The sequence below is a fragment of the Pogona vitticeps genome, chromosome 3 (assembly GCF_051106095.1).
Source record: "Pogona vitticeps strain Pit_001003342236 chromosome 3, PviZW2.1, whole genome shotgun sequence".
NCBI lineage: Eukaryota > Metazoa > Chordata > Lepidosauria > Squamata > Agamidae > Pogona > Pogona vitticeps.
In genome coordinates this window covers 51,326,582-51,350,331 of record NC_135785.1, presented here as the reverse complement: position 1 = coordinate 51,350,331, position 23,750 = coordinate 51,326,582, and the positions used below count along the sequence as shown (strand labels likewise).

General features: G+C 41.2%; 1 protein-coding gene across 3 annotated transcripts; it reads left to right on the top strand.

Moving 5' to 3' along the window:
- Positions 1–7: 7 nt before the first annotated feature.
- TCTN3 (tectonic family member 3) lies at positions 8–16,441 on the top strand. 3 transcript variants are annotated; one of them, XM_020803074.3, is made up of 15 exons: positions 8–254; positions 398–536; positions 1,556–1,677; positions 4,416–4,546; positions 4,857–4,965; positions 5,707–5,825; positions 6,128–6,163; positions 6,502–6,576; positions 6,688–6,813; positions 7,660–7,755; positions 9,199–9,296; positions 9,709–9,874; positions 10,515–10,640; positions 13,005–13,173; positions 16,205–16,441. In XM_020803074.3, exons 1-15 carry the CDS (start codon positions 56–58, stop codon positions 16,411–16,413), a joined length of 1,920 nt encoding a protein of 639 aa, XP_020658733.3. In that variant the 5' UTR covers positions 8–55; the 3' UTR covers positions 16,414–16,441. The 3 variants fall into 3 exon arrangements, with proteins under 3 accessions (XP_020658733.3, XP_078245516.1, XP_078245515.1); XM_078389390.1 differs by having other exon boundaries at positions 13,005–13,380; positions 16,205–16,382; XM_078389389.1 differs by having other exon boundaries at positions 13,005–13,396; positions 16,205–16,382.
- The last annotated feature ends 7,309 nt before the right edge of the window (positions 16,442–23,750 follow it).

The following is a 23,750-nucleotide window of genomic DNA, read 5'->3' as shown; positions in this document are numbered from 1 at the left end:
AAGACGTCATGAACGTGCGACTCCGGTCTCTTAGCAACGGAGAGATGCGTCCACCATGGCAAAGAGGGAGCCCCTGCTCCTGTTGCTGATCCTGCTGTCGCACTCGCGGTGGGGAGAAGCTGAGCCCGAAGACGAAAACGGCACTCTGAGGGCCGAGGAAGTCCCCACAGCGGAGGCAGGCCCCAGCGAGGCGCCTGAAGTCCAAAGGGAAGGGACGCCCGAACCCACCGCTGTTTCGCCGGGGATAGCTCGGGGTAATCAAAGAAGGACGACGCCTCAGAGAGACACCCTTCCGTGTTAACGTTACAGAATCCCCCCCCCCATTTAAGACGTTTTCCCCACCCGACTGAATCCTAAATTTGTTCTCCTTTCATTCTTTCTGCTATTCACCACACAGGCTTTTTATCAGTCTGCCCCTGTGACTTGCACCCAGGTTTCTGCGACCTGAACTGCTGCTGCGATACAAGCTGTGGGCCAGAATGCAATTTTGGGGGTCCTGAGTGCCCCTTCTCTTTCTGCCTTCCGGGCAGCACGAGGTGAGATGAATGGCTTACCTTCTCTTTTCACTACAGAAGAAACAGGTACGGTAGGGTGTGGGTTGAAGCCCTTAGGGGCCAGGAGTTTGAATTTGCATTATGACTTCCAGGAGAGCAGCTAAGCTAAGCACACTCAGAGCTGGTGGAGCTGGTGGGGTTACCTGCCCTGCCGTCTCTGTGGCCTTGGGCAACCTGTACAGTCACGAGCACCACCAGAAGGAGGGACTGGTTAACTATTTCTGAATACTTTATACTTAGGAATCCTGGGAGGTTTGCTGTAAGTCAGAATTGAAGTAATGGAACATAATTATATTATTGTTAACTATAATGGAGAAGAGAATGTTCAGCCGAACAAGGTTGCTTTCTTTTCTTTGGAAATTAGTGGTTCTTCTGCTCTATGTCTCTGAGGTATTTTAGGGTAGAGATTAAACAGGCAAACTAGCTGATTTAGTACCAGTGGAGAGTGCAGACTTTAAACTGTTTTGCAATATAAGATTGGAAAACTTGTGCTGGGCTTTTCTGTCAAGAGCAACAAAGAACTGCAATGTGAATTTTAGCTTGCTAAAGATCTCTAGGTGTCACTGAACAAGCAGCCTGAGTATGTCTGATTAATTAATACTACAGGTAAAAACCCCATGTCTCTGAGAAAATCCCTTTACGTATATATTATTTCCTGTGAATAACAAGGAAAATCCTCCACTAAAATACATACATACATCTGAATGAAGCAGTGGTCTGTGATTTTAGACCCTTGCTGATCACTAAGAATTTTGCAAATAACCAGAGACTAAACAGATTTGCTTTCATTTCGGTACACCTAAAAAAAACCCTACAAAGGTGACAATGGAGGCAAAAGAATACTTTAAATTACTAAAATATGTACTTTACTGTTTGCGAGATCTATAGATCTGTTTGGTAAATCTTCCATGTTGGAAATAATTGAAATATATTTGTGACGTGAGTTTGTTTAAATAGTGTTCCTGTGAGGCAATTTCTGTACATTTGTCTTTCCTGCATAGGGCTGCAAGCCGGGTGTGTTTAGAAAATTCTCTCATTTTCCAAAACAACACTCCTTATCACACCGAAATCCTTCCTGGACTGGATGGCTGTGCGTTGCTCTTCTGTGTGCAGCTAAATGATTGTAAGTCACACCAACGTTAAGTTGCTCTTTTCTTTGTTAAAGCTCTTCTCTGAAGCTTAATTGAAATACAAAAAATACAATATTGATCATTATCTCCACAGGGATTATAGCAAACAGAAGTTGGGTGATAACACAAATATGCTTGCATGTGATGAAAAGTCTTTTCCCTTGTTCATGAAATAGAGTTTTCAAGATTCTGGTGGTATCTTAAAGACTGAAAAGTTTTACCTGACATAAGATGTTCTGGACTACAGCCCCCTTCATCAGATGCAGTTCACGAAAACTTATGCAAAATATAATGTGTTAGCCTTTAAAGTGCTTTAGACTGTTACTTTTGCTAGATGCTCTAATACTTACTTATGTCCTTATGGATGTGGGGTTTTAACCAATGGAATCACAAGGAATTGAAATGTAGACTTTTTACCTTTTTTTCAGAAAGGTTTGTAACAATTCCTATTCCACCCCTGAAACTGCTAATATAATTTGAGAATTATATTAGCAGCTTCATAGTCCAGCATTTCCTGTGCAGAATACTTATTGTTTGTTTTCATTCCTTAAATTCATTATGATGATGATGCATTTTAGCTCCACTTATTTTGTGATTATTTGTTTCAAAATATTGCATTGCGACTGGAACCATGCAGTCTACCTACCTTGTCTTTAAGCAGTTCTCATTTCCCTTTCTAAAGCAATATGAAACCTAGTGCCACCAGGGTTTTTGCACTAGGTCCCCCATTGACTTTGGTAGGCTATATTGCTGGAAGCTGTTGGGGTTGTAGTCCAAAACATCTGTAGGACAGCTGTAGTGGTTCACTGATGAAAAACTGAAGTTTTTGAAGGATGGATGCTGTCTGATGTTCCACAAAATAGCAAGGTGCTGTTGGTAGCACTGCTTTCCCTTAGATACTACCACAAAGTTCTTCCATAATTCTGTACTTCTACTGAGAAGTAGAACTATGTTGTTTGTGTAGAAGCACTGAAGATAAATGCTGCTCTTGTTCCAGTGCAGTGTATAGGGGAAAGAGCTTGCAGCTCTACAGCAAAAGAATCTTGCACCAGGTCACATACATTTTAATTCTGTTATCATTATGATGCTATCATATGCCTCCAAAAGGGAGGTGTGATTTCTTTTAAAACTTCTTTTACATTTCCAAAGAAAGCCTAGTCATGTATGTCTAAAAATTGGAAGAATGTTTATTTAAGGTATTTATATATCACTATTCATCATCATATTCATTTTTATAATCAGTGTTGTATAATCATTAGTGGTCTAGGACTCAAGAAACCTGGGTTCATGTGAGCTGGAGGATAAAAACACAGAGAAGAGAGAGTGAGCTGTCCCCTCACACGTCTATAGAGGAGGGTGATAGAGAGGTAGAGAAAGTGACAAAAGAAGTGAAAGGATTGGAAGTGGAAGAAAAGGGGGAGGAACGAGAGAAGAGGGGGAAGAAAGTAGATGTTTTCTTGCTGATGGAGGAGGAAGGGAAGTCGGGAGACAAGGAAGGTGGTCATTTGGGAAGAAGAGTGGCAGGAGGAGGAAGGGGAACAGAGAATATTCAAAATACCACAGAAAAAGGGGATAAAGGATGAGATACATGAGACACTAGAAGGAAGGAAGGAAGAAGGAGAGTTAAATATACCGTTGGAGGAATTAGGACGGAAGAATGGACCGTGCTAGTATACCCTCAAGGCCAAGGTCCTTGGAAGAAGGTGGCCAACCAGGACCTCTCCTGCCGAATCAGAAGCCACTTAAGGGAGACTGGTCTCATCACCCCTGCTGTGGGCTATATGTGCGGTGAGGAGTGGCTCCTTGAGAAACCTGACCAATCAAGAGATTTGGACCCTCTCCCTGCTGAAGAAAGAAGATTCAGATGGAAGTTTACCTTTGTTGTGGACTGATTTACCTGTAGACCTTGGTCATGTTGACCCTATGGAAGTTGTCATTGATAAACCCAATAGTTTTGTTAATAAATAATTTGCTGTTAAAGAATCAGCCAAAACTGAGGAACTGTCATATATTATTAACGAATCCTGTCACAGTTCAGTTCTCTGCTTGGCCATGAAACCCACTAGGTGTTCTTGCACCAATCACACATGCTCATTGTGTCCTACCATATAGGGTTATGAGGATAAGATGGGCAAAAGGAGAAACCACATACAGCAGCTTGAGCTCAGTGGAGGGACAAAAGGATGTGTAAGTAATAAATACTATTAATGGTAGGGGGATTTACAGTGAGATTTAAGATTAAATAATAATGAAATATTTAACAAGCCAATTAAAATTAATAAACAAATAATTCAGCTAAGATAATATTTCTTTAAAAGAGTAATTGCAACAGTGAAGTAAATACTTCAGTTCCAATCTTTTGAACTATAAGCCCCAACTGTTTAAACTATAGCATCCTCCTAATGTTGTTTTGATGTTCAAACTACTCAGAAAATAAACAAGTTTTAAACAAGACACTTAAGATGCAGTAAAGCAGGCACCATATGAGCTTCTTTGGAGAGGGTACTTGACAATGGGGCGTTTCAGAAGAGACTGCAATAATTCGGTATTTTTGTTCTCTTTTGACATGAAGTGGAAGATGTACATTTAACATGTACTGGGTCTTATGACTTGTTCTGAAAAATTCTTGCTTCTAGAAAGAGTTTGTGTTTAATGGATTTTCCAAAATGAGTAAGTTCATATTTTAGCACTGTGATATTGAGGCTTACACTTTTCTCATTTCTACATATAGCAAAGCTAAACTATTGGCAGCAGCCTCAAGTGGTTACAGAGACAAACTTTCCAGCACTTTCAGCACAATATGGAGGGTCATCATTCATCTTTGCAGAACAAGTTCAGTCATCTCCATCTGCCTTTTATCGGGTGAGCTGAAACTTATCAATAACTATTTTGTTTTGAGATGTGAGAGTGCTGCTGCTAGAGTGTATAGATGGAAGAGGTTATTTAGGCATCATTGTTTCAGCTCCAGCGTTCTTTTGTTTCCTCCTTTTTCCAGCACAATGAAGTCTGCCTAGTAGCTTACAATATAAGCTTATACAAAGAGACATCCTCGGGCAATAGAACAGAACATCTTAAAGTGTACTTTACTAGTGTCTAGTTAATACTTCTGCTCCTCTCCTGAGTACATTTTGCTAAAAGCCCCTCCCTTTCAACTCTCCTCTTTCCCTTTCAGGTGGGGGATCCAATTCAGACTTACTTTGCTGCATCATCCATAATGAGTGTTCTCAAACAGCCAACAAACATGGGACCAAGTCAACTCTGCATTGATGAGAATCCCGCTGGTGAGAACAAGAACTTCAGCCAAGTTTTAACATCACATCACAGTGGTTTACCCATTTTGCTTGACCATGGGAACCATTCATTGTTTCTGGTAGCCACAGAGGTTAGGTTTTCTTGCTTCATGCGTTATAAAGGCAAAAGGAAATGTGTCCCCTTTTTTCATTATTCACTGGAGGGAGGGAGTTGGTATATAACAACTTCTCTGATTCAGCCTGAGACACAGACCATTATCCCAGTTCAATATGGTGCCAAATATTATATTGAAAGAGGCATACCTTGCCTTTCAGTGTTGCTAGTATGTTACAGATTTCTGTGTTGGTGAAGGAAATGTATGCTTCTGTTCAGGCCTAACTCTGTCTGGTTCTTAAAGTGGTAGGACTTCAAAATCTGGTAAGGGATGTTTGTTGTCACTTGGAGGCACTGGTGGTGGCGGCCGAGCTATAGGCAGTGGCAGGGTTGGACATGACTAGAGGCAGCTCTGGAGTGGGCTCTGGAGGTGGCTCTGTGCCCAGAACTCCCCCTTCTGCTGCCACTTCCACTGCTTAGCCACCACCACCTGCTGGTTTTGTTTTGTTTTTTCCAGTTTGGGCACTCGAGCTGAAAAAGATTTGCCATCACTGACCTAGATGCTGGAAGCCCTGTTTCAAGCCATAGGCAGTTTGTCACTATAGACTTCATTTGTGGATGCCTGTCTATTAGGATGACATTTGCTACTTGATTTTCACCTTATGTTTGTATTGTAGCCTTCCTGGAGAGTAAACGCACAAGTTGTATACGGATCCTTACTGATTTGATAAGTAGCTGTACCACTGACCCTGCATTAGATGCTGTTTCCTACTATCATGACTTTACTGTGCTGAAGGTATTAATCTGCAGTTGACACGATCATTTTGATGTTATTATTTTACTGCTTTAGTGTAATATTGATTAGCTTTCTTCCTAAATGTGTATATTGTTATTTTTAAACTTATTAGCTGAATTTTTAAGGGGGAAGGAACTTGGGGAATTTTATAAGAATGACATATACAAAAGCTTGGATGTCCTAAATAATGCATCCATTTCCAATAAATGCAAAAAAGATAAGATTGTAGGTTTGATATCAGAGGTTTTCAAACCATATGTTCTTGTGCAACTACCAATGCATCTGCTACTTTTTGTTTTCAGGTCCCAGGCAACTTTACCATGTTTCAGTCCAGACAGGTGAGGTTATGTCAGTGGTAGTATTTGTTTCCTTCCTGAGTTATAGAAATGAGACATGAGAATCACAATGAATCTTTTGTGTTCATTTGTGTCTCATAATGGCCCCCGGGCAGAAAAAAGCACTGGAGAAGGAAACAGGTTTATAGTTTTATATATAAGGAATTTATTTTGGGAAGGTGTTTGTTCATTTATCTTTGGCCATGATTCTGTTGAAAATTGGGATCAAAGACTGCAAAAATAATTTGTAACTGTAAATTGCAACTGCTATTGGTCTAGAATTATGTGGGGTGAAAACAGTATGGTCCTTGAAAACTAAAACTGTGGTTTGGTAACTTCAGGTCAACATCACACCTCTTTCAGAGCCTGCCTCTCCCTCTCTGGACGGCAACACATGCTACAATGTTGTTTCTGAGGTATTTCATTAGTACAGCAAATGCTGTTCTCATGAGGATGGGGGAATGAGGAAATGTTCTTTGACCTTTCTAGTACCATGTCTTACCTCACCATACCTGTTACGCTTTGAGGTGATCTATGAGATTGAGTTCAGTGGAATCCATGGAATTCAGAACGTTTCTGTCCAGTTCAGAATGGTCAATATATCTGGGAACCCAGGATGTACACTGCAACAGCACTTTTCTCTGCATTTTGGGGTAAGTGGTTTGAGGAGTGCTTGTTTTGGAGAAAAGGAGAGAAATTGGCAATGTGGGAAGTGGGACAAGCAGGGGGGCAGGGATGTCTCTCTCACATAAGCATTTCGCGCTCACGGGGGATGCATGTGTGTATGCACAAAGTGTGCTCACGGGGGGAATGCACTCACGCGCATGCGTAAGGCATGCGAGTGCACTCGTGGGGGGTAGGAGATCTGTGTCCATGGACCAGTCCTGAATAAGCCGCGGACCGGGGGTTGGGGACCTCTGATGTATACAACCGGAAGCTCTGCTGCATTATATTTTGAGATCTCTGGATGGAATCTCAGCTTAGTGTTCTCTTAATGTGGGCCATTGGCAGTATTGATGCTGTCAAACTGAGTGGCTATTCCTGAGGTGTGAGAGTGGTTCCAAGTCCATTTCCTGGTCATATTTATTTGCAGAAATGATTGAGTGTGTGGTTTGGAAAACCTGACATAGAGATGGTGTAGGAGACTTGGTAGTTCTCAAACCCATCGGAGTTTCAGGTTGTTGAGCTAAGGAAAGATTTTCAAGGTCTGACACAAGGTTGAAAGGGCCCCATTCTTACCAGAAGGGAGTTGGTAGAGGGGGAAGGTGCTGATGCTTTGAAACTATGTTCCAGGCCTTTCTAATGGGGGATGTGCTTGCACACATCAAAGGGAGCAGTATCTATTGTTTACAACCAACAATGGCTGAAATTCCTGAGACATCTCTGTGTTCATACATACACAACAGTCTTTACCCAGTCCAGTTTGCTCAGTGTGTTTTTCTGTTGTTATGCTTTTCATTTGGTTGATATCATTTTCCTTACTATTTTGTCTCTTGCAGAATAGGAATCCTTCTTTTACCAAACGGAGAAGTGGGAATCCTGGCTACATCAAGAGAGCACCACTAATAGCCCTATACAATAGCACCCAGCAGCCTGTATCTTTTTTAGCCCTGTGTTTGATGCACTGTTTTTGACACTGGCTATAGTTTCACATTTTAAGTGATTGTGTGCTGGAAAATTGTAGGTGCTCTTCCTCGAGATCACAGTTTGAAATATTTTAAACTTGCCTAGTGTTCTTCAGGCCATTGGATGTACAGGTATTTATACGGAAGTGACCTGTGAGAACCAATTTTAGAATTAATTCCCCAACCTTGGATAACAGGTTGTCTCATATTTACCTGCAAATAAGAGCAAAAAGCTAGTTTCACTTACGCTTTGGAGCTTACTGATTCACAGGGTCACCTTAAGTCACAAGCAATGTGATGGCACATAACAACAGCAAGATAACTTATCAGCAGCCTGCAGAATAATTTGCCACATAGTGTTTAGTCAATTGATTTCCTTATTTTGAACAACATTTTAGATTGTGTTGGGTGGGGTAGGTGATAACAGGTATATGTAACTATAACCCTCTTTGTTTAGTCTCAAGTTCTGTGTTTTGCATTTTGTACTTTTTGAAGGCTGTGTTACAATGTTTTTGTTATAAGTTCTTGCACCTATTAAAAAGAGCATGTGAGTCATTAGGTCAGGATGGGACTATGTGTACGGGCTATGAAAATCTATGATTTTATTAGAATGAGTTCAACCTTCATCAACCTCTGGAGAAGTGGCAGTCTTCTGCAGGAAATACAATCCAGCAGCACATTAAAGATTAACATGCTGGCCTTGATGAAGTTGGATACATGCGATATTGTCCACATGACAGGAATACAGTGGGATGGGGGAGAGTTGAAATTGTAGGTTCAGATGTCAGTGAAATGCAAATCTCTGATAATTCATTCAAAACATAAATATATGTACATTGGCATAGTGATCAGCCATTATGGCACTTTATGAAGAGCCCAGCTGTTTTGTCAAGAAGGTGTTGTCAGCCAATGAGGATTATAAGCATGTCTAGAAACAGCCTGTGCATTGTACGTATATCTAGGAAAGGAGATGATGATTTACATGCCCTCTTTTGATTCTCAATTTTGAGCAGTATATACAGCTGCCCTCTTGTGTGCCGCAGTAATCAGCAATACTTTGTAGAGAGGCATTCCTGACAGCTGTCCTACATCTGGAGAATTCTAGTTAGAGACTTAGAGAAAGAGAGAGAGAAAGATGATTCTTTCCAGGTTTTCTTTCAATGGTTGAGACTAACCTAGCAAAATGCCAGAGTTTGATGTTGTATTAAATTAAATCAGATTGTCTTAATATATTTTGAATGACTAATCATTAGTTTCTCACTCCAGATATTTAGGAGTAGAGAAATTATGTAATGAATATTGTACATAATTATTTATGTATTCATGTGTTGTTGCCTGCCTTTTTTCATGACTGAAGAGTTTCTCTAATTCCATTAGATTCTAGTTTAGTTTCTTGACATATCCTTTCCTCAGATAACCATTCTGCAGAATCAAGGTGATGGCCACTGCTCAGCAACTGAAAGATATATGATAGGGTTTGGAGAGAATGTAAGGACAAGCTGCCAGTTCAGGTGACATTCCTCATATTCTGTTATAAATTTGCACTTTTTCTGAAAGCTTCACAACTAAACTGATAATGTAGGGGAGTGTTCTTTGCTTAACATCTGAATTAAAGAACCCAGCAAGGGGATTTTCCCATCACAAACTGTCCCTTCATTGAAGGATTGATTTATAAATGTTCTACAAAGATTCCAGTTCAGTAATTTCTAGGATTTAGAATATATTCAGCCCACAGAACATTTTAGAATCTTCTTTTTTTTTGTCTTTCTTCCCCACGTTCCTACTCCAAAAAATGAACTAAGTTGTAAGCTGTCTGTCTTTGTATGGGTAGGCTTTCAACTGGCAGAGCTTCTGTGTTTCTGTTTGGAAACAAAAGTTTCACTGACTTACTAGACACATGGGCTTTTCTTATTCTATTTCCAGTATGCCTTTCAAGCTGGAAGAAGCAAACTGTAGCCATTTGCAGGAGATACTGTATCAGGCCTTCCAATGGGTGCATAGTCCAGTGAGCTTGGCCATAACTGGCAACGCTAACCCAGCCCATCCCGAAGAGTGGAACATAGTCTTCTATCAGAAGTGCAGCATGCAGGTAATGAAGGGAGAAGAAGAGAGAAGTGGAGAAGGCAGCTGCATATCTATTTTTCCTACAACCAGGTCAAGCTGGGGCAATAATATGTTTTGCCAGAATATCTGGTACTTTCACAAATTCTTGTTTTTGTTCCTTCCAAAGAAAAGAGAGACAATTATTGTGAACTTTTGGTGGGGAACGTCTTTCTGCCCAAGGGCTTAATTCAGTGACAGAGCGGTTCTTAGGGCTGCCTTCAAGTTGGAGGGGCAGGAGCAAAGACAAAAAAGTATTAATATACCAGCTTTAAACTCTTACTGCTAGTAATTAAGCCTTAAGAAAAGCATTTCAACTTCTTAGAAAGAAGAAAAAGAATATACATAGCTGGAAGACACGGAGCAATTGTGCCATGGAGAAGGATGTGCCGCCATCTGGGAAACTTCAGGAGAGCCAGCTTGTGCTCCAAAACCTAAGATTTCTCACCCTTGCTGCAGACATCTTGCAGCACCAGCTGCTTTTTCATATTTTGCTTTATGCTTGGACATAGATGTTGCAGTAACTCTGAGCCCTCTCCTTGTCACTCCTAATCTGTTAATAATTCTTTAAAGTTATTTTCTTCAGAGATTAGTTTTTGCTCAGTTTATCATTTTCTTTTTCTCTTTAGGATGAGCACTGTATGCTTCCTATCTCTCTGGAGATCCAAGTGATGTGGGCTCAGGTGGGCCTCCTGTCTAACCCACAAGCTCAAGTATTAGGAGGACGGTACTATTACCTCTGCAAACCTCTGAAGGTTTGTCATAGAGAATGCCTTCGGGGCTTTTTTCCTATTTCTTTGGGCGAGATTGCACATAGTTTAGCATTACATGCATGAGTCATAATGTGTTTTGGGTTCATGCATTTCCCTCTCCTCTTTCTTCTGTGTGCTTGACTAAGCTTACATTTGAAATGTCCAAGTAATAAAGTTCCCTCTTCCATACAAACTTGGGGGGAGCTGGTTATGTATTCTTGAAGGCTTTCATGGCTGGGATCTGATGGCTGTTGTAGGTTTTTCAGGCTCTTTGACCGTGTTCTGACGGTTGTTCTTCCTGATATTTCGCCAGTCTTTGTGGCCGGCATCTTCAGAGGACTGGAACAGAGCATGGACTGAGTTCCTACTCCAGTCCTCTGAAAATGCCGCCACAGAGACTGGCGAAACGTCAGGAATAACAACCTTCAGAACACGGCCAAAGAGCCTGAAAAACCCACAACAACCATCAGAGCTGCTTATCTTTAGTTCAAACAAGTTAGGCTCAAATAGCTGTTTATAATCCTGGCTTGATTATTAATTTGAGTTTAAAATAATCAGATTTCCCCCATTTTGAATGTTCATGCAGAATAGGTGCTTTCTGTTGTCATCTCCAAAATGTGTGCAAGCATAAGAGTTCCTGTAGTTTATGCATGTAATGCTAAACTATGGTATAGCATTATAGTTGAACTCTCCCGTTAAATTATTTCACTATTTTTTTCTACGTATTTAAAGTGATGATAAATCCTAGCTAAATCCTTGTGCTTAATCATCATTTTAGGAAAGAATATAGGGAGATTAACTGAGAAATCTGCTTCTGTTAGGGGTGATGTAAGGGAGGATTATAGAATTTATATTAATGGATATAGCTCTCTATCTGAAGTATCTAAATTAATCTGTTGCCTTTGTAGAAAGAGTTACAGCTCAAGAAATTGGTTATTTATGGAGTGCAGTGCCATCTGTTGCCACATGGGGCACACATATGAAGCTATAGTCAGCAGACAGAACTAGGAGGTGTACTACCAGTATTTATTTCTTATTTGTTTTTATTTGTTTTTTGGATTCCTGCTCACAGAATTATCAAAGAATTCCCCAGGGAGAATTCTGCGTGTTCCTGCCCACAGACACCTATACGCCTATACATTTCACTCATCTGTAACAGGGCCTATCTTCCAGGCTGTCCTTGTTCAAAAAGGAAACTGCTCCAATGCTTTCTAGGAGGCCTAGGTCTTTGTAGGAGGTGTAGTCTTTCTACCCATTAGGCACTATAGAGGGAATTCCCCAAAGAACTATACCTCCCATTAAGGCCTAGGCCTTACAGGAGCACTGGGACAGTTTCCTTTTTGTAGAGGAAGTAGGCCCAAGACAGTATGGCTCTGTCCCGGTCAAATGAAATGTAAGTGTGTATCTCTGGGCAGGAACTCCCAGAATTCTATCTGGGGAATTCTTGGAAAATTCTAGGAGCTGGAGTCTAAAAATACCAACAAAAGCAGGCACACTCAAAAACAAATGGCATACCCCTACATAGAATAGCTGATGGTTGGCAGTTATAAGCTGGAAGTTCCCGTGGGGCTGACCTCTAGATTCTGTGTATATTCCTTCTGTAACTGCTTCCTATAAAAGTGAAATTCTCCACTTCTCAGTAGTAAGATGAATCAGGAGATGACACTGGTAAAATATGGGAGCAAGAAAGAAATACCAGTTTTCCATTCTCTTTGTTGACAGATAGTCCCTGTATCCCATTCTGAGCTAAAGCAAAGAATAATGTTAAATACTTCAAAGGTATTTCAAAGGTACTTCAGAGGAGAGAGAGGATTTGTTCTCGGTCATCTCAGCATACAGGATACGTAATAATGGGCTCAAGTTAGAGGAAGCCAGAATTATGCTGAATATTAGGAAAAATGTGTAAACTGTTAGAGCAGTACAACAATGGAACCAGTTACCTCAGGACTTGGTAAGTGCTCCAACGCTAGAGGCATTCAAGAGGAAACTGGACAATCATCTGTTGGATCTGCTTTGATTTGGATTCCTGCACTGAGCATCGGGTTGGACTCAATGGCCTTAACAGCCCCTTCCAACTCAGTTGTTCTATGATTCTATATCAATGATGCAAAGCCCCTTTTATGTTCCATCTTCCTATAAAGTACCTGTATGTCTACATAAATGACTTAGGTCCTTTTTTCATGTTCTACTTATTTTAAACTAAAAGAAACAATAGCTCTATATTATGATCAGTAAAGGATAAGAGGAATATTGATCAGTTTATTATTCTGTTCCTCCTGCCCTGAGGCTGGCTGTAACTTAGGAAACAAGGTAGACTCTGTGGGTCATACAGTAATAGAGGATTTTTTTATTTATTTCTTCCTGCAGTCCTTCATGGCATCAATGAACATGTTGCCTTTGACAACTACAGTTGCCTTCACTGACGTTACCAAATGGCCAGATCCTCCACGTGGTCAGCCTAAAGTCTCTTGGAAGCTACCATTTGATTTCTTCTTCCCTTTTAAAGTGGCATTGAGCAGGGCTATGAGCAGTTCAGGCAGCTTAGCTTGCATTTTGTTTATTTCCTTAATGTTGCATGAAATAGGTATCTCATGAAACAAAGAGACACCCCTCAAACAGGAGGAAGAGTCATATGCTATGGTGTAACCCAGAATCAGAAGTACTAGTCTTCTGGATAAAGGCATTTTCCAGATACAGTCGATGAAGAGAGAAGGACAGAAGCTGCTTTCCAAGATGACAAGAGGTGCTTCTTGTTTTGTGTAAGAACTTATTTATAAAACTGTTTGAACCTGTGGTCAGTTGAAAAAACAACATTCCATGGTGAGCTGGTTATGTTCACATGATATGAAATACAAAATTTGAGTTTCAGCCCATGATAGCAAGTTCTGATTATTGAACCCTAAATGATGTGCCAAATTTGTTTTTAATGTATTTCTTTACTCTCTGTAAAATATGCTTTTGTTATTAGCCTAGTGCAAATAAGAATTAGGATCCAGAATGATAGGGATTAGAGATGGGGGTATTCGTATACGAATATCCCCCCCACAGGTGGAAATAACGAGGGTCCGGCCCCATGGGGTCGGACTGTCCACTCACCATTCCACCGCTGACACGCACTCAACAGAGCTTTCCTATCGTGCCATTCACCGCAATAGATTAGCCACTCCTGGCAGGAGGTGGGATGACAAGCCTCTCTGCCAGGTCGCAGAGTGGCTAATCCATTGTGGACAATGGCGCAATAGGAAGGCTCTGTTGAGCCTCATTATTTCCACCTGTGGGGGGATATTCGTATAGGAATACCCCTATCTCTAATAGGGACAGTTTTTTTTCCACATTCAGAAGCTTCTAAGCATGTGCCCCGAAAGCTTTTCCAGCGTGTACAGTATGTGTTTGGGTGTGAACTCAGACTGATATAATTCCCAGTCAAGGAAAAGACACAGTAATTATGAATGCTTGGTATCTTCCCTTCTGATAAGAAATATATTGAAATAAGAACTTTTGAACCTTCAGTCTGCTTTCCCTTCCCTCATGCTAAAGGAGACCTTGAGTCATTTGATAGCTCTTAATTCTGTAATGAACATAATTAGCATAACTACTTTATCTTAATGGAATATGGATCAAAATTGATAGAATTTCCGTTATAAATATATAATAATCATGCTCCTTTTCATATGACTTACTTTTATTGTACCACTTTGCTTTTACATAGCGATCACACAGGCTGCAGCCTTTTCTAGAGAGGTCAACCTGGGACATTCAGTACCTTATTTCTCAGGACTCAGTGTATGATCCAGAGTTTTAGCTATACTGTGCTGGCAAAAGCATTTGGCAAGAACTGGGCTATCATTTGTTTGTATAGCAAACTGTGTTCTACTTAAAGAGTTATACTTAATTTACTTAACAACCCAAATTCAATATATAAAACATTAAGGATTTATGATCTTTTTCCGGCTACTCTGCCTGTCTCAGGCCCTGGTCACACAAGGTAAATGTTTTCTAGCTCTTCTGATACTTTCCATACCTCTGTTGTACTGAATAGTGATCACGTGGTTTATATCCCAGGACAAAAATCCCAAAAACTTTTAACAGTAGCAATTTATTTCCTCCTATTTGAATCATTGTCATTGGCTACACTATAGTATCAGTTTATATATATATATAATTAGATTTATTCATACATCAGGAACAAGGTTCCTTCTACCACCATGCACCCACACTGATATTTTCTAGCCCCTTTCATTCTGATTGCAATGGAACCCTGCATGGGGGGGTGTACTCGTGCACAGCAACCTAGTGCATGGGAGGGTAGATCCCCGCCCAGCAGGGCTGAAAATTAGAAGGAATGTTGTTTGGGAAGGGGTTTCTGTTTTGGAAAGGATTCTCTGTTGCACTGGCTGCTCCTGCAGAAACACACTGCAAACAATGGACATGGATATTTGCACAGCTGTACAGACAATCACCCCCCATGAAATTGGCACACTGATTGGTCAATGTATCTTCCCATAGAAATAAAAAGTTATTACTCATCTGCAATGTAATGGGGGGATGGGTGGCATACTTTTACCAATGTATCACGGAAAAAAATGTGTGGTGCATTAATGACGGCCACCTTCCTGGCTTTGATTCTGAAAAGAAGCAGGGCAGATTATGCACACAGGCAATCTTGGTAAGGAATGCACCGGTACAACAAAGGTACCAAATAACACAACCCTCCTGGCAATGGAGAAATGTTCCACAATTACACCACAGCTCGGGAAAATGTCTCAATCTTGACTGTGTCTAATATAACCAGGAAAAAAAGTAACAACCTGACTGGGGGATAATTAGAGAACATTTCTCTCATGTGACCAGGGCCTGGGTCTAAAACAGGGGAAATACAATGTTCAACTTTACACTTTCAATACTGCTTCATGCTGTGATACATTTTGAACATGCTTCCCCCACACACACAGTAATGGCACTTTATATTTCCCCTTCTTAAATAAATGTGGAATAGATCTATCGTGTGGTTGCTTATTAGTATTTCCCTGTGATATATGAGGACTAGAGATGGGGGGTATTCATATTTGTATATGAATACCTCCCCACAGGTGGAAATAACAAGGGTCTGGCGTCCTGGGGTCAGATCGTCCACTCACCGTTCCTTTGGTGCCGTGGGCTCTGCACTCCCTCCCTATCGTTCCGGAGCTTGCAGTGTATTAGCCACTCCTGGCAGAAGGCAGGATGACGAACCTCTCTGCCAGGTGGAAGAATGTCTAATCCAGTGCAAACTCTGGAGCAATAGGAAGGGAGTGCAGAGCCCATGGCAGCAGCGGAACAGTGAGTGGACGGTCTGACCCCAGGGGGCCAGACCCTCGTTTTCTCCACCTGTGGGGAGGTATTCATATATGAATACCCCCATCTCTAATGAAGACCATATCTTTTCTCCAGTATCTTGAAATTTTTAATACGCTGTTACAAAATGATCACCATCTGATAAATCACCCTGAACAAAAGCACTCCTTCCTCATGGCATAAATAATTATTGTCCCAGAGGTAAAAGCATTAATGCCTGCATATGCTTTAAGTCTCCAGGTGGAGGTGGCAGTTCAGAACACATCAACTGTTGTCCTTTTGTGGCCATAAGAGGGAGCTGAGAATCAGTCTCGTTTGGAGAATGAACCAAATGACATGCTACAGACTTGAAATATGTGCCCCATGTATAAAAATCATGTTTCCTATGCTTATATCTCAGTGTTGTTGTTTTTTTAAAAATTCATACCCAATTGAATTTTAAGCATCAGTGTATGGTTTTTTTAAATAAAGTTAAAACCCCAAGCTTTGGCCCAAATGGTCCCCTAAGATTAGTTCTGCTTTTGTCCAATGGTCTCTCAGCCCTGACATGATTCTCTTAAGAAATACAATTCGGTCTACCACATCACCATCCCTAGCTGCTTCATCTTACCAGAAGATTACCCAATCCCTGGCGGAATTACTTGGCACTGAAGCTAAATCAAAAAATAAAGCCGTATATCACACCTGGTTCGATGCCGAATGTTGGGCCACTAAACGCTTTATTCGCCACCTTTTTTCTCTATCTCAAGCCAACAACTCCCCAGAGATTAAGGCCATTTACGGTAGAATGAGAATTATATGGCGCAGACTTACCGACATTAAGAAGCACAATTTCGCCTTGCGGAAATGGAGTCAGCTCTTAGAGACCATTACAACAAAGAACAGTAAACTTTTCTGGTCACTGATAGCACACTCCGTCACGGAAGACCCCTATAAAAGTTCCCTGCTGATCTCCCCCTCTGACTGGTCAACTCACTACTCGAAAATGTTTTCCTCCCAGGATCCAGCCCCGAGCCTAAAGAATATTCCCTCTGAGCTCCCCCTCTGGCCCCCAGTTTCCAGTGACGAGATCCTAAAGCTCATTCATTCCCTGAAACGCGGAAAGTCCCCCGGCCCTGATGGAATCTCCAATGATCTCTTAATTAACAACGCCCAATGGTGGGCTGACCCCCTGGCAAATCTGTTTACTCTAATTGACGAACACGGGTCTATTCCGGAAGACTGGCTCACCTCTGTCCTAGTCCCCATCTTCAAAAAAGGTGACCCCTTTAACCCAGGTAACTATAGGCCGATTAGCTTACTCTCCACAATTGGAAAGCTATACAGCAAACACCTTCTGGCCCATCTTAATACCTGGTCTTCTTCTGCAAATCTTCCAGGTCATGAGCAAATTGGTTTCCGCCCGGGTTCCTCAACACTAGACCATGCATTAATTCTCTCGTATCTAGCAGAGAAGTACACAATCCAATTTAAAGGGAAACTATTTGTGGCCTTCATTGATCTGAAAGCGGCCTTTGACTCAGTCAACAGATCCATTCTGTGGGGAAAACTAGCTACGTGGGGAATTCCCCCCCGTCTCCTTTTTCTAATACGCAAATTACACCACGCTAACTCCTGTCAGGTTCGTTATAATCATAGTGGTTCCGTCTCTGAGAAGATCCCAATCTACAGAGGAGTGAGACAGGGATGCATCTTAGCTCCGTCTCTATTTAATCTCTTTCTAGCCGATCTCCGTTCCCAGCTGGCATCTGCCGAAAAATTTGCCCCGTTCCTAAATAAGATACCTGTTCCCCTTCTGTTATACGCGGATGATGCTGCTCTCCTCTCTATATCTAGTCTTGGTCTAAGACAACTTCTCTCCTTGTTTCAATCTTACTGCTTACGTAATGATCTTGTAATTAACGCCGAGAAAACCAAGATTATGGTCTTCTCAAAATCCTGGAAGCTCCTTCACTGGAAAATTAATAGCCAACCGATTGAACAGATGAGATCTTTTAAGTACCTAGGCTTACTTTTCCACTTTCAACTCAAGTGGTCGGTACATAGAGACTCTGCAACTGCATCCGCTTCACATTTGCTAGGAGCTATAACCAAATTCCATTATAAAGATGGGAACCAGTTTATCCCAGCTGCCACCCAAATTTTCCAGGTAAAACTGATCAGTCGCCTACTCTATGGAGCTCCAATTTGGATTAATGCGTTGGATAACAAAGTTGACCTATTGGCTGCCTCTTTCTATCGCCGGATTCTAGGGATTCCAAACTCAATTAAATTATCGACCATAGCCCTAGAGCTAGGCACGCATTTACCCTCAACGACAGCGTGGGCACTTACCTTTAAATTCTGGCTCCGTCTCTTCTTTAAATCAAACCCAGACTCTCTCCTTGTGCACCTACTTAAAGATCATTACCAATCTAAGTGGTTTTCACTTTGTGAAACCAAACTTGAATCGATTGGTATATCTTTAAGCTCCATCTCTAACAGCAACTTCGTACAGGCGCTCTCTATTATTAAGGAGAAACTATGGGAGTCTGAGTATATTTATCTAGTTTCCAGTATTAACCAAACATGCTCCCCAATTTACTTCGGTATCTTCCCCACCTTTGGCTCCGGTCATTTTTATATACAGTCCCTGCTGAACCCTCTAACCAGGAGGGCTTTTATGTTAGCGCGGATGAATATCTTCCCTTCCGAAGTTCTCAAGGGACGATATGCCAGAATACCCTTTGAAGAAAGAACTTGTAACCTCTGTGGATTAGAACCCGATTCAGTTACGCATATTCTATGTCATTGTCCAGAGCTAAGAGATCTCCGAAACCGTACTCTAGGGCCAATCATTTCAGGCTTTCCGGGTCCCCCCCAGTTTTTGACAGGTTTTCTTCTTCATGACTTCTCTCAAGAAACAACGACTTTAGTAGCTGAGTTCCTTGCACAGGTTCTCACCTCCCAGTCCCCAAAAAAACTAACTTGACTCCCCTAAGCACCTCTGCGGGCTTATTCCCCCCTCCTTACTATTTTAATTATTTACTTAACTGTATGTTCAACTGTTTCTTGTTTTTATGCCAATAAAGGTTGTTGTTGTTGAAAAAAAATAAAGTTTTTATAAAACTTTTACGATTATAAAGCTGGCTGGCTGGTTCATTGGTTTAAGTATATGGCTGCAGAGCTAGCGGTTAGGAGTTTGATTCCTCATTGTGCATCCCAGAAGAGTCAGCCTAATTTGGCCTTGGGCAAGCTGCAGAGTCCCAGGATGCCCCCAGAAGAAGGGAATTGTAAACCCATTTCTGTGTACTCTCTGCCTAGAAAACCCCAAAAATGGTCACCATAAGTCAGAACTGACTTAACAGCACATGATTATTATAATTATTATTTAAAACCTAAGGTAGACAAAAACAATGACCTACTATCCTGTCAACAGTAAAATAAGGACACGTTAGCAAAAATTAACCTCAAGGTTCAGGTAAGGTAATTTCAGATCATTTATGGTTTTCTAATTGGAGTGTGATATGAAAACAAATGATAGTGCCTTGGCCCAGTGCCTGGCTTCTCTGTCCTCTTCTCACTTCAGAGTTTGGCACAACCATGTTAGAATTCTTTTCCTGGTGACCTGTACCACAGTAATTGCTTTTGAAATTCATGAGAAATTCATGAGTTTACTGAGCATACCTGCACCACCTGTTTTTCTTAGGAGACATCATTAAACAAACTACAAGTAAGAAGTGCAGCCTAAATCTTACCCACCTTTCCAATTGATACATGATCACTGCATTTTAAACCAGCTAATTGTTTTTATTTACTTTCCATACCAAAGCACTGTAGAGCTTTCACTGTGGCCCAGCCAAATGTTCTGCTATCAGCAGTCAAGAAGGGGAAAATTAAAAAGATGCGTACTGCCAGTACAAATGATGGCCCAGATGATGGACTGAAACAGCATGATTCTGTTAAGTTAAGAACTCCATCATTTAATTGCACACCTATTTGGAAAGCCCATATAAGCTGCTATGAGATTTCCAAAAGAAATTTCAAAATATGGTAAATAAAAGCACTTGATTTCACCTCTGATTGAGACATAGGAAACCTTGCTCCAGATACCTACCAATTTTGCTTTCTGATAACAAAGCAGAAAAGTGACAATTCTTTAAATCAGGAGCAGATTGTACAAGACAACAGAACATAAGAGGCAGGGAGAGGCATCTAAAAGGGGAAAACAACAAAACCTGACACAGACTATTTCAGTTTCAGAATAATTACTGTCTTTTTTGCACCTTTTCTCAGTGGCTTAGAGCAGCATACTACCCTTGTCTGACGTTGGTAAGGCTTTGAAGGGTAAACTCAATTTGCTTTATGCTCCTTCAATACCTAAAAACAATTCTTTGTTCATTAATGAAAATCTCAGTCTGTACCTGACAAACCATTTAAAACTGACTGGCAATAGTCTTAAATTATGCATATGGACAAATTAATACATACGTTACAGAGAAAGCTATGGAAGTTAACATTTATCTTCTCAGAAATATAATTTTTTCATTTACTAAAATCAGCCTGGTTTGAGGGCAATCAGACCAACTGGTGCTGATACAAATAACACATTTGTGAGCAATTTTGTTGATCTAAATATTTTAAAATTTACTTTGCTTTCCAATCATAATATTTTAAATGGCTTTTTGTGAATGACACTGTGATGCTCAAGATTTTCCAGCAAAGAGTTTTCCTTGTGTGGACTGAGAAATGTCAAATGTTCACAAAATTCAGAAAAGGATAGATGCTGCAGGTTATTTTGCAAATAGATGTTGGCTACTGGAGGATACCAAAGAATTTTGGAATAAAACCAATCTGTGTTTTTTCTACATAACAGTAAAGCCTTTGATCATGTGGCTCATGGAAAGCTACAGAGTATTCTATGAGAAAGGGGAGTGCCAGAACAATCTACTGTCCTGTTGCATGGTTTATACTCTACCACACTGGTTCTTAACCTTGGGTTACTCAGGAGTTTTGGACTGCAACTCCCAGAAGCCTTCACCACCAGCTGTCCTGACTGGGGTTTCTGGGAGTTGCAGTTCAAAAGCATCCGAGTAACAAAGGTTAAGAACCACTGCACATATTACTTCTAAAACAATGTTGAGATACAGAATGAACACACATGGAAGGTTGGATTACATTCAGATGAAAGAGAAATGAAAACTGATGTAAGAAACGTAATTCAAGATAAGTAGATGATACCTACCATATTGCTGGTAGAAAATTGCAATGATTTGAAAGTACTGATGAGAGTGAAACAAAGTGCAAAAGCAGGATTACAGCTGAAAATTGAGAAGATAAAAATCATTACTACATCGAATTACAGAACTTTAATTTCTGTAAATAAGTTGCTGAAATAGTTAATTTTTTTAATTCAATCTTAATTCAATCATCTGCAAAAGGGGAAATTGCATCCAGGTGATCAGAAACTTGGAAGATCAGCTATGAAGAAACTAGAAATGCATTAAGGCTATGTAGCTGACAATCAAGACAAAGATCGTGCATACAATTACATTCCCTATTACTGTGTGAAAGCTAGATAGTGAAGAAAGCAAATGGGGAAAAATCATTCTAAATGTGGTGGTGGATGAGAGATTGCTAGTAGTCAATAAAATGAGCTGTTCATCAAATCAAGCTTGAATTCTCACTAGAGCTCAACTGATTACACTAAGGATATCATACTTTGGACATACTATGGGAAAACAAGACTCCCTAGAAAAGACAGTAATGCCAGGAAAAGTGGAAGGCAGGAGGAAACGGAGAAAGACCTAATATGAGGTTTATTGAGTCAATAAAGGAAACCACAGCCTTTAGTGTGGAAGATCTGAGCAGAGCTTTTAACAACACAGTAGGTGCTTTTGGAGGCAATTACGTAATGCATAGGGTTATCATAAATCAGAAAAACTTAGTGGCACATAACACGAACTCTCTCTCTCTCTCTCTTTCACGTTCTTGGTATTTAGTAAAATAAAATAAAATAAAATCCTATTTCAGTAGGGCTTATTTCCAAGTGCCTGCTCTTAGGACCCCAGCCTAGATGATGTGGTACTGAATCACAATTGTTCAATGCAAGTTATTTTTATGTTTCATGTTTCTATTTCTTGGTTTCCTAGCACACAATCTTACATACTGACTGTAGGGGTCAAATGATTCCTGTGTGAGTCTTAGTGGTAAAGTACATTTTGATTGTCTGGGTTTTGACTGCACAGCGCATGCAATAACAAAGTCCAACTTTGTTGACTTTATCTGTTTAAGCTGGAGGCCATCTCCTGCATGGAATCCTAGGAACAGATTGTTTCCCTGACCTGACCTGTTTCTCAAAAGAAGCTTGAAGTCCTGAATTCCTTTGTTTCTTCTGGCTCAAAATAAAACAGTATTGTGATATAATCTATCTGAACAATATGATTAACATCTCTTTAAGTTAAATGGTCGCCTGTCTTCTCACATGGGTGTCAGCTGCTGACCTGACTGCAGTTTTCAGCTGTGTAAGTCCAGAGTTTCTACTTGAGAGGGACTGTCCCATCAGTTGTTTTGAAACAACTCTCAGATATGTGAGCAAAGATCCAGTTTTGTGAAAGGCAAATACTGTGTTGAATCCTTGTTAGCCAATAGAGTCAACTCCAAGATCTGAGCAAAGAGGAAAGGGGCAGTGAGCACAAGAAATTCTTAAGCAGCTCTTTGCTCCGTTTGTCTAGCATGGCTCTTCTGCTGGTGGGATTTAAGAAAAAGCAGACTCTTCAATATCTTTAATTTTTTTTGTCCTATACAGTAGCTTAAGAATACCATGATGTGTGAAAGGATGCAACAACATGGTGGTTATGCCATGGGGTTCCTCAGGGCTCAATGTTGTCCCCCATGCTCTTCAGCATCTACATCAGGGGTGTCCAACCTTTCACCTTCCCTGGGCCACATTAGAAGATGAAAATTTGGTTTGGGCCGCGCATACATTTGGTTTGGGCCGCATGGGGGGGCAGCCCTAGACGTCCTCCGCAGCCCCACTCCAAGTGCGCTTACCGGCAGCTGCGATCTCAGACAGCAGAGACTGCCAGCTTCGATTCCGGCACCTTTATGGGGCCGGGAAGGGGTCCATCTATTAACGGGGATGGAGCAATGCAGTCACGCAGCCCCCCTGTCTCCTCCCCTCACACTCCTTCCATCCTTCCCTCTCTCCCCCTCTACTGTTGTGGCGTGCCCCAGCCGCAAGCGCCGGCAGTGTATCTTGAAACTTTGGAATTTCTTTTTTTAAAAAAATTGCACTGGGCCACATTACAAGCTGACCTGGGCCGCATGCGGCCCTCGGGCCACGGGTTGGACAAGCCTGATCTACATGAAACTGCTGGGAGAGGTCATCAGGAGGTTTGGGCTAAGGAGTCAGCAATATGCTGATGATACTGAGCTCTATCTCTCATTTTCCATCAATCCAGGTGAGGCAGTTTCTGTGCTGAACTCGTGTCTGGAGCTGATAATGGACTGGATAAGGGTTAATAAATTGAAGTGTAATCCAGACAAGACGGAAGTGCTGTTAGTGGGTGCTTCATCGGACAGGTTAAAGGGCCATTTCCCTGCCCTGAATGGGGTTGCACTCTCCCTGAGGGTCAGGGTCCACACTCTGGGGGTGCTCCTGGACCCCGGTCTGGCCCTGAAGGCCCCAGTGGACTCGTGACCAGGAGTGCCTTCCTGCGACTGTGGAAACTGTTCTACCTGCGGCCCTACCCGGACAAATGGAGCCTAATGACAGTCACACATGCACTGGTAACAACC

Bases quoted from the DNA above. Each gene is read 5' to 3' on its own strand.
- TCTN3 (XM_020803074.3), top strand. From the start codon at position 56: ATGGCAAAGAGGGAGCCCCTGCTCCTGTTGCTGATCCTGCTGTCGCAC. The intron at 255-397 runs GTAATCAAAGAA...TTCACCACACAG, and splicing joins TTCGCCGGGGATAGCTCGGG to GCTTTTTATCAGTCTGCCCC. The intron at 6,814-7,659 runs GTAAGTGGTTTG...TGTCTCTTGCAG, and splicing joins ACTTTTCTCTGCATTTTGGG to AATAGGAATCCTTCTTTTAC.